The 15,450-nt window shown below is 40.5% G+C and overlaps 1 protein-coding gene across 2 annotated transcripts in view; it reads left to right on the forward strand.

Annotated features, from left to right (window-relative positions):
- The window catches only part of MTUS2 (microtubule associated scaffold protein 2), a 268,830-nt gene that overhangs the window by 192,263 nt on the left and 61,117 nt on the right, over positions 1 to 15,450 (forward strand). For both annotated transcript variants that reach the window (XM_063394734.1, XM_063394735.1), the window contains one exon: positions 9,881 to 10,042. In XM_063394734.1, coding sequence (XP_063250804.1) covers positions 9,881 to 10,042 — 162 coding nt within the window. The remainder of the gene's footprint in view (positions 1 to 9,880; positions 10,043 to 15,450) is intronic.

A 15,450-nucleotide genomic window follows, 5' to 3' on the forward strand; every position in this document is an offset into this window, starting at 1 on the left:
GGAATAAAATCATAGATAAAACACTTTTGCAAAACTTATTCAGCTGGGTCACTAGGTCACTGTGTTTAGTATTGCTTGTTGTAAGATTAGTGTATTGTAAAATAACTGAATTTTGCCCAAAATCATCTACTAAAGACACTGGTTTTAGTAAACATGAGATAAGAAAAATTTTAGCAGTCACATCATTAAAAATCTATGTTTATTCTCCATGGATAATGCCATTTATAATAGAAGCCTGTTTTGGTTGTGTTTCTCTCTCCTGTTGATTTTGAATTGCAGTTTTATACCCAGGCTCCTCATAACCGACAATATTTATTAGGAAAAACACCTCTAGCTTGATTGAATGTCTTTTGAGGAAGACATTTAATCAGCAGAATTCTACTTATTAAAGTCTAACTTATTTTTGGAGTCTTAAAATATTCAATGTAGCCAGTGCATGTGTTAAAAATAAAGCATTCCACTGAAAAATGTTTCCCGACTGTTGAAATCCTGGACTACACAAATAATTTTTTCACAGATTTATATTTTGCTTATTTTGCTATAGGTTTTGAGATTTTTTTCTCTATGACGTCCAAAATAACCACCAAACACAGACCTAGAAAGGAGTCAGCCCAGAGCAGCACTGTACATGTGCATTACTTACAAGGGAGTTTGTGAAAATTAACTGGGAAAAGCAGGTTCTCATGTTTTTCCTCGAACGGCATGTTGTCCAAAAGGATAAGCATGATGTGAGCACAGCAAATGGCTGCTCTGAACAGCTTAGAAAACTCCCTGCCTGTTTCCAAAGCATAGATTTGGTGCCCATCACCTCCTTTCTCCCCCAACCAAAGCAGTGTTCAGCATTCATGGGAGGTTCTGCTCATCTGCTTGCATCCTTTGTACTCTGAAATGAAGACATCTGTGGGTTTGAAACTCCTTCAGGGCTGAGATGGTGATTAAGAATAAGCACAGTGAGTTAAATTTGAATGTGAAATGAAATAGGAGTTAAGTTCCTAAGCAGCTTTGAGGATCTGTGCCTGAGCTCATAAAATGCAATTAATTAGTGACTAACTGAAGACTCTTTAAGGCTCTTCCATCCTTGAGGTTTCAGTATGACATCTCCCCTCCTTAGCCTGTGTCACATGCTCCAAAGTCATCATTATGCCACATAAGACACATTTACCAGCTCTTTGATCTCGCATAAAACCATAGCACACACGTTGTTGTGGGTTTGGCAGGGAAGGAGCAGGACTGGATGCTACCAGGCCTTAAGCACTGGCAATTGTTGGGGTATTGCTTAACCTCTCCTAGTCTGCTGAGCTGGGGCAACCAGCACGGATTGCTAAAGCTGGTGGAAATTCACTATCACTATCGGAATGTCATTAACACTCTTCCCAAGGATTATACATTCCTTTAAGTGTCAAAATACTCCAAGTCAGTGTTCAAGCAAATCAATTAAGAGCAGCGATTCCAGGGAAGAGGCATTTATTGATGACAAAAAGCTGTGAGGGCCAACAGATGTCACTCCTTATAATAATGCATGTGGCTCTGATTTGGCACTTCTTGACACCAGGAGGAACCTCTTGCAGAGCAGATGTCACATCTAATCCTGTCTTTCATGGGTGCCTGTGCCCTGTTGGAATTGGTATGCCAGTTCAGAAGCAGGCTCAGTGCCATGAAAGCAGATGGTCCTGAGCACAAGTCATGCTACAAAACTGATGCTTACAGAAGTGTGGGTGCTGAGACTGAAGGACTACCCAGGAACATCAAAATCTTCCTATGCAGGAAAATTCCCTCTAAGTAGGCTGACACTAGTGCTTTAGTGCTTTAGTGGTAGTAGAAAGTGAATGTCATCTGTATCTTCTTTCTGGTTGTTTTAACTAAAGTTAAAACTTTAGCCTCTGGTGATCCCAGGGGTCATTCTGGCAGCTGAGGGCATTGGATCATACATGTGTCTTTGGCAAAAATGCCAATACTTGGTGTTACTCTGAGAGCTCTTCAGTGCCTGGGAATTTTGTGGTGTAGAGGACTACCCTGCTGGGCAACAAGAGGGAGAAGTGGCCCTTGGACCCTTATTCATCCATTTCCTCTGTAAGACAGTGCATGATTGTGCCAGGCAACACCTGAAGTAAATCTGTGCTTCTGTTTTTCTTCACGTGCATTTTGCTTGGTATGGAGTGTAGTCTTTTGCCTAAAACATTCAGCCTAAGTCAAAATTTTTTTGCACCCAAGACAAACACTTCAGTTGCCGTCACTGGGATCAAATACTGTTTTTCTTACAAATTCAGGCTTCAATAACAATTCATTTCAGTAAATTTACTGAACACAGGATCCCAAAAAAACTGTTGCTTGGATATAGCTACTTTTTTATTCTCCCAAAATATCGTAGAGGAATTTAAATGTTTAACTGATATGTAGCATGTTTATAACCTGTGTCAGCAAGAGCTTCCAAAATATTATAAGTACGTGCTGGCCTTCAAATGTATCTCAGGTTTTAAGAACCAGCCCTTACTACAGTTAATTGATAGGTTTCAGTAATTACAGAGTGAGATCAGGTTACTCTGATCTGATCTCTTAGAAATCTTAATCCATATGTCTGGAGAAGCTTACAGCAGGTATGTTTCTCTCTTCTCAGTTAGAGAAGCACACATTTCCCAGTGTATAGCTCTACTGCGTCAGCTCCCCCAAGTACCACGAGAGACACTTCAGTGTCCTGAGCATTCCTGACATGGGATGTTTCTTGTCAGAGTCATACACTGAATGAGGAAGGTTTGCAGGGTCATGAATGACCTTTGATGGCTCAGCTCCAAGCAGTGCCAGGAGATTCCTCTTTCAGAAGGTAGATACACAGTGAAGTCTGGGGCTCATTTGAAAATGTCTCTGCAGCCCAGGTATCTCTGGCAGGATTCCAAAAAATTTATATTATCCCTTCTGACAAACATTACAATTGATCAGCAAAATACTGTGCTGTCTTCCCTCTATGTCCTATGTGGTTTTAATTAGCCAGACATGCAAAAGCTCTCAGCTAGCCAAGCAGCTGCAGAGTCTGCCAGTGGCACCACCACCCACATACAGACTTCATTACATACTGAAATGTTCATCTTTCCTGATAGAGATGTAACGTCTCAACAGAACCCAAATAAAATAGGTTACGTGGTTCCAAAGTCTAGAATAGTCAGTGAGTTGTCTGCAATTCCCAGTTACACATACAGAGATTTTACTTTGAGGTGAAATTTTCACCTTGGCCAATGAGGCTTGTAAGACTTCAGGAGGGAGCAGTGCATGGCTCCACTCAAGTAAGAAATGTGTACAGCTAGATCCTAAAATATATATTTTATTTGGTGATGTGAAATGAATTAGTTAACATTGATACAAGGAGGTGTATCAGCAGAAGGCTGTATTTCTGCTATCCATTATGTATGAAGGGCACTGAAGATGGGTTTGTGCCACAAAAATTAATCTAGATTTCAAAAACTCAGTGTCATCAAAACCAGTAAGTCATGTAAAGGAAGGAGCTTCAATTTCACTTAGCAGAGGCAAAACAAATCCACTTTTCTTTAATCCACTTTGATATAAGGGAGACTAAGTTGAATGACCTCCTTTGCCAATGACATGGAGCATACATGGCCCAGCTCTGTGGATGCTGCTCGGCTGCAATTCCACCTGTGCTGGTGAGAAAGGAAAAGCCCAGAAACCAGGTTAAGCCAAATCTCCTGATCCCTCACTCTATTCTTCCCACTATGGCCATGGTTTTGTCTGCTCTAACCCTCTCAGGAAAAGCTGCTATGATCAGCCTGGGTGGTGTCAGGATGAGACAGCCAACAATATTTGGCCAGCTTTTGTTTAGCAGTGTAAATACAGACTGATGGATCAAGCCTCGAATAAATGCCATGTGTGCAAGGGCATCCTGCTGGAAGTGGGGCTACCATTGCTACCCTGGCAGCTCAACTTCCACCCGAGTTTGGAAAGCACAGCCTGAAGAGGGGATGCTTCCCTCTGCCCTGCCAGAAACACCACCTGTCTTTTGCTTCCCTGCATCAGCTGCAAGTGCAGGATACAGCCTTTGACTGCAGAAGAGTCGGGGCAGCTGGAAGTGAAGGAAGAGCCTGCCAGTGCATCTGCACAGAGCTGCTTTTGCAGCTCTCCTGGCAATGGTCAACCTTGCAGCGTTCCACCCTCCAGGTGCCCAACAGCTTTCTGCATGGCCAGGTCCAGGGGCCCCAAACCATGTGGCAGCAGGTGACACAGGAGAAAGGGGCTTGGCTCTAGGACTGGAGGGCATGAGGAGAAGGATGGACATGCAGCAGTGTTTTAGAGGTGTGTTAATGTACAAAAGCCATGGCTGATCACAGTTGTCATTAATCATCAATGATGGCACAAAACTCCCTCCCTATCAGTGAGAGGGCTGCCTCAGAGCAGAGCCCCAAAGCTATCTAAAGCTGTGCTGACAGGCACTGCAGATCTGGCTCCTTATTTTGGTGGAAATTACTAACCTGAATAATTAACCTGAATTCAAAATTCAAGTTTCAATTTTGAATATAAAGACTTCTGAAAAATCAGTTTTTATAAAGGCATATGATCAGGGACAAAATAAATATTTTACAGGGAATTATTGCTCATACATCTTTGAGAAAAAAAAAAAGAAAACAGTAGAAAGAAAGACTTTGAGGTAAGTTAGGCTTAAGCATTGTGTGGACATAAATTCTTAAGCATCTTCTTTTCTGGATGGAAAAGAAATTTGTCATGAGCTGGTGCATGAACTCTTATTGCGTATTTGCGTATTTGGCCTGCTCGGAAATACCAGGCCCTGCCTCTCTGCAAAGGCAAATAAAACCAATTAGCCAGCTAGTAATTTTATGTACTATCAAAACATCTTAATAACATTGGTTAGCCCTCAGGACTAGTGTTCACACCATACCTCTTGGTCCATAGCTTTGTTTCAGCTTGAGCTATGGAGCTCAATTGTTCATTTGTGTCTCTTGAAAATTACTCTGTGAAACCTGATATTGAAATATATGCTGCACTTCAAAAGAGCAACCCTTAAAGTAGTGAAATAAAAATCTCATTTGGCAGGTTGCATATCTGGTAATCATTCTATCAAGTTTACTTACCACTCCGCAAGTCAGGAATAAAGAATGGGCATTAACTGAAGGAAGGGCAAATGTCCCAAGGTAGTAAAAAGTGTGTCTTGCGGTTTTGGTTTCAAACATCGCCTGATTATTTCCAGAAGTTTAGGTATTTTTCTTATCAGATCATTCCCCATGGCAGCAACTTTAAATTTCACTTTGTGCTTGTACTTTTGCTTGAAAAATGGGGCAAAAAAATGCAGCCTAGTAAAACCCAGAGGAATAATAGATCCCAGTGTTTTGCAGGTGAAAAAAAGTAGTTCCAGCCTCATTAATCATCAGGTTTTTCTGTGTACTTCTCTGTCTCTGCTATTTCATTGCTGTGTGAATTTGGACAGTGGCTCAAATCCTTTTTTAAAGTTTCTTCAGTTCTGTGACTGGGAGGTGATTTAAAATTGCTAGGTGGGACCACTGATGCAACAGCTAGGTGTAACTTGATCATCATTAACTTGGCATCAAGTAGTGTCCAAGGATCTTTATGCTGGAAAGGTCTTCCTGTAACCCTGGGTAAATGTTTGTCCTTCAGTGAACATGCACGATGCCAGCATATTCCCAGTGTTGTGAGATTACAGCTGTGGCAGCTCCAAGCCTCCTACCAGCACAGGGGAGGCTTGACCTGCCCAGAAGAGCTGGGAACTCACTCCATGGCTGTGAGTGTTGTAGGCTGCTCCCAGCAGCCCACAGGACAGGGAGCTGCAGAAGCAGCTGCACTCCTGCAGTAACACTCCTCTGCAGTTTGCTTGTCAGCAAGACACAGACCCACAGGCATTGTCAAACAAGCTGCTTTTCTAGAGAGGATGCAAATTCTCCAACAAAAGGAGGTTTTACTGCCCTTGATTGCAGACAGGGAAATCTGTAGCTGTAGGGCTCCAGAGCACAGCCCTTCCTATCACTGTCTTTTCTCAGATAAAGACACAACATGGCCTAATTAATTTCTCATCAAATGCAGAATTCTGCCCATTCATGTTCCTGCTAGTTTCACAGTTATATATATGATCATAGGATATTTCTATCCTTTTTTATAAATATTTGTAAATAATTTCAGAAAAGGAGCACCTACAAGAGGCACAAACTTCCGGTGATGCATACAAGAGAGTCTTCCTTTTCTGAGGGTGAGGAGCCCCTGAAATGAGCTGCAGCCAGATGGTAAAAAGACTGGTGACAGACACAGAGAGAGAGTGGTTCAAAGCCATCTAGGAGCCAGTGGGATTTTGGTTATGTTTTTCATTCAACATGCAGCCTATAATATGTTCCCAGCCCTAATTTCTCCATGTCTACTGGCAAACAGGGATAGGGGAAGAGTGGTTGCGGCTGGGACTTTCCAAAGTAACTGCAAGTCTTCAAAGGAATATTCTTCTTTTTGGTAGTTTTTTTTTTTATTTTCAGAAGCAGAAGAGTAGGATTCCTTGGGGCTCATAATGAGGGGATGATAAAAGTGAGGCTGAAGGCCTTCAGCCCCAACAGAACACTCTGCTGCAGAGTCAGCACTGCTGCTCCTCACAGAGCAGAAATCTCCAAAAATGCAGGCCTTTTATGTAGCAGCCCCCAGACGACTTGCCAGGTCATTCAAAGGCAAGCAGAGCCTCCCCTGGTTTAGACAGAATGCCACGGTAGAGGAGTAGGAGGGGAGAGGTACAATACAACAAAGGATGTGGTCACCTGGAAACTGTTCACCCACTGCACATCTGGTGTTTCTGTACAGGCTTTTTCTGAAAAATAAGAGGTGGTATCATGGAAGGGCAGATGCTACTGATTCACCTGCTGCAGATAATGGTGGGAGGCATTTTTTCATGAGGAACTAACAGATGGACCATCTGATGAATAATCTTTCTGATTTTCCTATAAGTTGATTCCTTGAAGTAAATGAAAACCTTTCTTTTCCTACTAGATCATGAGAAATGTGCATTTTCCTAGGTCTTTAATTTAATTTCTTCTTTGAATGCTATCTGAACTCTGGAATCCAGCACTATGTGTTGCAAGGTGAAACACACCCACCTCTGCTCCTGGGGAACTAGATGCTGCCCTATGATATCCAAGGAAGCAGCAAACATTTGCTTTTTGGGGCATATTATACAGGCATGTGTTGTTGTACCCCACTGTCCCTTTCCAATCTCCATCTATGAATGAAGAGCAAAGTGAGAGATAACTTCTCTTAAGTTAAGCACTGACCTTATCTCAGCAAATCCTGGATGTATTGATATTGCTGTTGTGGTGAGTCGAGCTTGGCTGGCTGCCAGGCACCCTCCCTGCTGCTGTCTCACTACCTCACCTCCTGCACAGGACAGGAAAGAAAATAAAGTGAATAAGACCACAGCTAGAGATAAAGACATGGAGATCACTTATCAATTGCTGTCACAAGCAAAAAAAAAAAAAAAAAATTGACTTGTAAAATTGCTTAATATATTAACAAAAAAAAATAGAGTTGAAACGTGTGAAACAAAGGTAAAACCAAAAACTAAAAGAGCTTTCCCCTACCACTTTTTTCCAGTCTCCACTTCTCTCTTCCCAATTCCTCTACCTCCTCCATCCCATATCCCCACTGAGCAGCACAGTGGGAGGAGAATGAGGGTTGCAGTCGGTCCATTACAGTTCCTCTCTGCCATTTCTTCCATCTCACACTTCTTCCTGCCCCTGCATGAGTCTTTGCCCAGAGCTGCTGTCCCTCAGGATAAACCTGCTCCAGCATGGTTCTCCTGTCCAGGCCCACAGCTTCTTCCAGGGCCCTGCTCCTGTGAGGGCTCTCCTTGGAGGCAGCTTCCTCTGGGCCAGTGTGGAGTTCTCCGTGGACTGCAGTGGGAATGTCTGCTCCACCAGGTCCTCTCCACAGGCTGCAGGGGAATACCTGATCCCCACGGTCTTCTCCAGGCTCTGCAGGCAACACCTGCTCCCTCTCAGCCTCATACTTCTTCCCTCACTCCTCACTGGAGGGCAGTGAATGGATGTTGAAATTGAGAATAAAGAACCTTAAAGAACCATTGAAGAACACTTGAATTCTATTTCTTTGCAAATAATAAGAATCATTTACTCTTCAAGATTAATGCTTCTGCAATGGAAACTTATAAAAAATAGCTGAAGAAAGAAAAAAAACTTTCTGCAAGTGGTGTTACCTGAACTGACTGGATAAGCTTGTATGTGAGAGCACTTTGGGTATCGCTTCAGGAGTCAGGTGCAGACAGCCTGAGGTGGACACACATGCAGCATTCCCCTGGCACCTGGCAGAAGAGATGCCCTCGTGCACAGCTGCAGAGGAGACGGGGCTAGGTTGGGCCAGATTTTCTGCTGTTGTGACTTAATGGAAGTCAGCAGTGTTTTCTCACAGTTAATTCAGCACATAAACTTAAGATTTCTTTTACACAGGTGAAAAATCCATGTAGTTTGGATAGTCAACACCAACCTGATGTGCTGAGGTGTTGTTCTGTGCAGAGCTGTGTAAAGGTGACAAATGCTTCAGGTCTTTCCATTCCTGTATAGAGTAATGTATATAGAGTATACACAGCACAGTTTTGAGTTTTTAATGTGGCTTGGGAAAGGTCAAATATGTTTGTAGAAGTCCATTTATACTGTAGATACACGCTTTAAATTAAGACTTATATACAAGCAGCCTCAAAGACACAGCAAAACTTAAAGCTGTTTTCTCAGAGCCAAAGGCTACATTTTTCCTTTATCAGAAAGAGGATTTTCTTTTCCAGCCTCTTTTTTTTTTTCTAGTAGATTTTCACTAGTAAAGGCAAAAATGAAATCTCTTCTTTACTTGCACACTTTCAAGAAGCCTACATCTTAAAAATACTGGAGACTTGGACATGGCAACTAATAAGATAATGCTATCATTTTCCTGCAGGCAGTACCTAACCAATATTATATGTTTGTGAAACAATTGAAACAAAAATAATAGGCCTTTTCTCTTTTCTGACATCCTTTGTATTTCTTGCACTATCTCCACTTGTTTTTTCTAGCAAAATGTTGATTCTTCTGCAAATGTTCCAAGTCCAGATCCGCTATAATCTTTTGCTCCTCTTAGGCCTTGTAGACAGATAGGTAAAAACAACACTCCAACTTTGCCTTTCTCAAATGTTACGAAAATATTGTTTTCCTTATGTCTGCAAGGAATTTAGGATGTTATTATTTTCTAGATGGTAAAAGCAGGAGGAAACCAAATCCATTAAAAGTTTTGAAGGAGGTCAATATAATGTGGAAAACTTGGCAATTTAATATTTGTCATGAGAATATGACTGAAGTGGACGAGACTGTAAAGGCAGAATTTTGTCTTTGTTTTTGTATCTTATTATTCAAATGTCTGAGTGTGATCTGAGGGACTCTTTGTGGGAAACCTCCACCTAAGCAGGGCAATTTGAAACGCTGCAGCACTGAGCCCTGCTATTCCCCTTTGTTTCAAACACCAGCAGCTTCCAAGTGACAGGGTGAATGTGTGGTGTGGCTCCTCTAGCAGTTACAAAACCCTAAACAGCTTTTCCACCCAGATGTTTAGGAATTCCTTGGTTTATGAGCACTGTAGACGCATATCTTTATAGAGCTAGAAGAGAGGTCTTAATTTCCTGTTGTAACAGCTGCCAAGGCTAAGCATTTAAGTAAGTTTTTGGGAACTCTTTATTTCTACCTAAGGGTTTATACTGGAGCAAGTCTGTGTAGCTTAGCCCAAGCTGCAGTGAGAATGTGTCACTGCAGACTTTAACTGCTGATAGAAATTCGGTCTGTATGCCACAGTTCACATACATTTTTTATGTACTTATAATTAGTGCAATTCCGGTCTCCTGCAGGTTCCAGCTCTGGAAATGAAGAGCAGACCACCCCTAGGGCATCTGCACCTTCCAAGGATGCTCCCAAGGGGAGCAGCAAAAGCGCGACGCAGGTATCGAGCAGCACAGCGACTCCACGCAGGAGCTTACTGCCAGCACCAAAAACTGCCACAGCACCCGCTGGTAAGTGCTCCAAACTTGAAACACCACCTGCATTAGGCCAAGAAATGCCTGCTGTGATGCCGTTTTACTGCTTGCTTTTAATTAATTTTCATGCCATCCTCAGGCCTATTGCCAGTGTGCTGATTTGGACTCCATGTACTCTAGACCCTTTCAAACACAGTCAACAACACAGCTATAATCTCATTTTGTGAGTTACGTGTAGAATGGAAGGCATTTACTGTTCCTAACTACACGTGCCAGAGATTTAGTGTATATATTGTTGGTTCTCAACAAGCAGCTTCTTCAAAGCATTGCATTAGTTTAAAGACCAAAGCATTCCACTGAGCAGATAATTCATTGCTAGATATGTTTGCAGTGGTGAGAATATTGGCCTCTAGGTTTAAGAATATTTGCCTCTTTGTTTTTTTCACTCACAGAGGCAGAAGGAGGCAAGCAAACAAAGCAAAAAACCCCTAGTCCTGTTTCCAAATTGTTTCCTTGCCTAAACTCTCCTTCGGTTCAATTCAGTTATGTCTCAAATGACCAGTTCCATTAAGTTTGGGTTAGATCTAACAGTTTAGATTCCAAAATAAATAATTTTATCCAGGCTGGCTAAAATTATTTACTCCACAGTGTTTCATCTCTCATCTCTATGTGAGTTCTATTGGGCTTGATAACACCTTGCAAATGGAGCTGGGAAGGGAAAATCAGTGCAAAATATGAGACAAAAATTTTATACATTGCTAGTTCTTGTCACGTGGTTTTGAGACAGATTAACCTGTTGTAGTGGTTTGACCTTGGCTGGACACCAGATACCCACCAATCCAGCCTGATAGAGGGAGATAAATACAATAAAAGGCTCATGGGTCAAGATAAGGGATAACTCAGCAATTGCCATGTCATAAACTTGCCTGTTTTATTCTGGAAGGAAACTAGACATGGAAGCAGGGTTACCTGCCTGTGTTATGCAAACAGTCAGACACAGCTCCTGAACAGGGGCAGCTGACAAGTTTAGGAAGTTGTTATTATACACCACAGACAGAAGCAAAAGGAACTGTGTTAGTCCAATGTTCTGGTTTAATTTTTTATGAGCCAGGTTAGCAGCATGTGTCTGTGGCAAATTCATGATTTTTTTTTCTTTTTTCTTTTTATTAAGGCAGTGTCATAGTTCCTCAAAATGCTAAGTATTTGATAAGAACAAAGGTTGAAATAAATCAAAGAAATTATAAAGACAAGGGTTTTTTAGCAGCTCTAGTCTTGCTTCTCTTGCAATAGCATATGAACACTGGGTGTAGATCCCAGTGTGATAGAAAGACCTACAGAATTTACCTTTTCTATTTAGGTATCCTTTGGACAGTGATTTCTATAGGCTTGATGTTGCATATATATTTAGCATCTGACCAACCTCCTGTGCAAGACATTGCATTTACTAAACTGAGGTGCTTAGAGCACTCCACAGTTACAGCTGAGGAGCACAGGCACTGTGTGCATTGCATACAGCATATTTTATGAAAGGAAGAGGGGAAATATTTCACAAAGAGAATGGCAGTAATTTAAATATAAATATTTCTGAAAGAGTGCAATATCAGGTCATGTAAAAATTACATTTTTATTTCAGAGATGTATATAATTTTATCTGTGTATGAATAGTAAATTAATTCACAAATTAAAATATCTACCTATTTAATGACTCAAAAATAGCCATCAAAAATCACATGAAAGCTTTCGTGTATTAGATGTTACTTGAGAAGACCCCATGAACAGTAAATTTTCTCTTAAAAATAAGACACCACTGCTCAAGAGAGATTATATTCCTGATACTTCACTAAAAGTGCTTGTAAAATAAATGGGACTGCAGGGAATAAAAAAAAATTGATTAATTAAAATGGACTCCTTTAGATTCTGCTGTGCAGCAGATAATGCTGTGCTTCAGATGATCAAAAAAGAGTTCTGGCATGGGACAATAGCAGTGAAAGATCGTTGTCATGCAAATTGTTGTGCAGGCATGAACTGATGGCCTTTCCACTGGTCTGTGAAAAGAGTGCACTTAATTAGGTTTCAGTGTACTGCACAGCCCTTTTTATATTTACATGTCTGTCAATTTATAGAAAAGGGAAAAGAAAGCACATACTTGACTAGAAAAAGAGAGGTCTTTTAATTTCACTTAAATATATTAGCTACTTTTGGAAGTACAGTGATAACCCGACTAAAACTTGCCATTTCTATATTGCTTCATATTTTGTTTAGCAATAGGTGAAAGCAGCTCTCAATCAGGAACTTTGCAACTATAATCTAGCTCTGAAATTCATATAAGCTTCCTCTTTCCACAGATGTTGATTAAAATATATAGAACTTGAGGCATACATATATGAATTTATAAATTATGGTTTAAATGTCCCTTAAACGGGGGAATATCTGCAGAAGGCAATGTTCAGAGACTTAGTTCTGTCCACCAGGCTAGATCTGCCACCCAACTGTCTATGAAATCAGAGAGCTGTGGGATTTTATATTTTCTATGCTCTGTTATGGATTTTGAGGGGTGTGTTATGGGATTCCTGTTTCTACTTGATTATTATTTAATGACTGTTGTCATCCATAAGAAATACCCTAATTTGAGTGCAATGACATTGGCAATAAGGAATTTATTTGAGCAGCTTGTTCCTGCTTGTCCCCCTAAATTAAAGACAATCTAAAGCATTGTTCAAAAAATTCACCTGGTCAATTCCTATGCTTCTACAAGTACCAGTAAATCATATATAACAGGACAGGTTGTTAAATGCAATCAGTCAAGATGAAAAATAGGAGGCCAGTGTTTTCTCAGCTCTCACCAGCAATCTTATAGTGTAAAATGTGCTTTTTTTGATCAGATTCTGCAAAATCCAGACAGCACAACGTCAGCAGGAGGGAGAGGGATGAGCTGAGGTCACCTGAGGGCGGAAGAGTGAGCCCCAGTGCTTTTGCAGGGATGAAGGGAGAAGAGGCTGCTGCAGCTTTGTTTTCCCTTGCAGACAGTTTCCCTTCAAAGCTGAATAGCAGTGTGCAGTGGGTTACAGTCATACTGTTCCTGCACTGAACACAGGGATATGCAGCACTACCTCGCAGGTGAAAGGAGTGCATCTGCAAGTTCTCCTGCCTTTCTTCTGGGAACCACTCTGAAACATGCCATAGCACTGCTGTGTGAGGAAGAGACAATAAAATGCCATAGGATCCATGCAAAATGGCAGAAAGAGGAGTAGTTATTTTAACTCTTCAGCTAACATTAAATGTTCTGAATTACCTTGAGATTTTCTATTCAGTCCAAAGAATGATTCATTTCATCGGGTTTATTTTTTCCTTTATTTTTTTAAAAAAACAGCTAAAGAGACTTTTTAAATACAAGAACAAGGCAACCATTTTCAGACAAGACCGTGAAATAATCATTGTCCTGTTTTTTTTATCAGACTGACTTTAAATTTGAAACAAACACAAAGGGAAAAGCACAAGCATTAGCAGTTTCTACTTCAAGAAATACATAGTCTTTCTTCCACATCTACTTATCTATTCAGTCTTTCCGTGTCTCATAGATCACAGGAAGTAGAGAGTCTCTAGAGAGGATTAGACTGCTCTCATTCTACAGAATCCATCATATTTCCAGCTTTGCTCATTTTGTCTCAAACAATGCATGCAGAGATGTGTCATTACTCACCAAGGACATGACTAGTCGTGGGTATCAGGGGGAAAGGCAGAAGAAAGCTCAAAGGGGCTCCCTGTGTCTGTGAGTGACTGAAGATATTTCCTTGGGTTTTTTTATTAAACTTGCAAACTGCATTAGTTAACTTGTAAAATACTCCTGAGAACAGCTGGAATCCATCTGAATGCAGTCAGTCCCATTGAATTGTTAATGATGTCTACAGCACGTTCAGATTTGTTTTGGAATAAATACTCAATATACAATTTGTTAGCATGCTTTCAGTCTGAAGTATGAAAGCAAACTGAAGCCTAACCCAGTATACTGGCTTTTGAAGACTCAAAAAGGACAGGCAAATACAAGTGCTGATTCTGCAGTGCTTGAGAAGATGTCTTGAATAAGGTGTCTTTTGCTCTGGTTCCTAGGCTAGCATTCAGCACTGCTGGGGGAATGGAGAAGTGGCTTTGTTTGTCTGCTATTTTTCTAGTCTTTCTGATTTCTGAAAAGTTTGTGTTTCTAATTATTTTGTATTTGCTTCTTCTGTTTCATTTGGAGAAGGCTGTGTATGTTAATTAGGAAATATAAATACCTTTACAGAGCTGTGTATTTAGAGGCTTTTTCAAAAGGATATGTACTAAGCCCACTAGTAGAAAAGACAAACAAATATTTATGCTCATTGTTCTCATATGGCCTGAAATACTCATTTCTTTACACGAGTACATCTTTTAAAAGAGGGGAAATGTTGAAAGGTTTCTAACTTTAAATGGAATGTAGATAAAAATTAGAACTTTGTGGCTTCAATTACTGGCTACCAGAAACAAAACTTCTCATTGCATGACCTCTGCCAGGTAAGAGTTGGCAGAGCCTTGGAAACTGTTTCAGGAATCCTGGAAGTTAAAGATAGTTACTGGTAGAGATGCCAGGATTTTTGCTTGGATCATAATCAATCCTAAGAGCCCTGATTATGCAGCCAGCAGGAATAAAGCTAATGTACAGGCATTTAACAAAGAGCTAATTGGAATTACATATTTCCACTCTGTGCCAATAACACTAAGAATTTGAAGTAAATTTTGTTCCAGATCACATTTAATATACATTTTAAAAGACAAATTTAGAACAAAATTTTAAAAGTAGGCAAGTTAAAGAAATATACACTTATGGTGCCTAATTTCCTTTTGTAATTTCATGTATTTTTATTATTTTATGATTGCACACATAACACCTTTTGACATTTCAAAACGTATATGACAGAATAGGATTTGAGGTTTTACATGTGTTCAGGCCTGTAATAACAACTGAAAAACGTTTGTCTTGTTTCCTGAGTTGCCCTGGAGCATCAGATATTTTTTGTACATTTTAGTCTTTTAATTACTTTTAGTACACTTCAAGCTAGAAAAGATCAAACCTTACAACCTCCTGCTGCACCATACCTTGTGCTGCTGTACATCATGCTCGTTACTACATCAGTGCTCTCCCTCAGATTTTTTAAAACTTAAATTCTATATTTCTGTGAAATGACAAATCCTGAGCCCAAACACTTGTAATCTAAAGATTTATTTTCTCTGCGGGAAATCAACATTTTCTGAATGTTTCTCTTCGAACCAACTAACAGCTGTTGTTTCAAAAGACAGAAACAAGCCCCATTTTTAGAAAAGCATTCAGCTTCAAGCTCCTATATGAGGTCTGATGCCAGGGATGGCTCTTCCCCTAAAATTTCCCTGTGGGTGATGAGCTTAGCAAAATGATAACAGTTTGTTCCCGC

The sequence above is a fragment of the Prinia subflava genome, chromosome 3, assembly GCF_021018805.1.
Source record: "Prinia subflava isolate CZ2003 ecotype Zambia chromosome 3, Cam_Psub_1.2, whole genome shotgun sequence".
NCBI classification, from domain to species: Eukaryota; Metazoa; Chordata; class Aves; order Passeriformes; family Cisticolidae; genus Prinia; species Prinia subflava.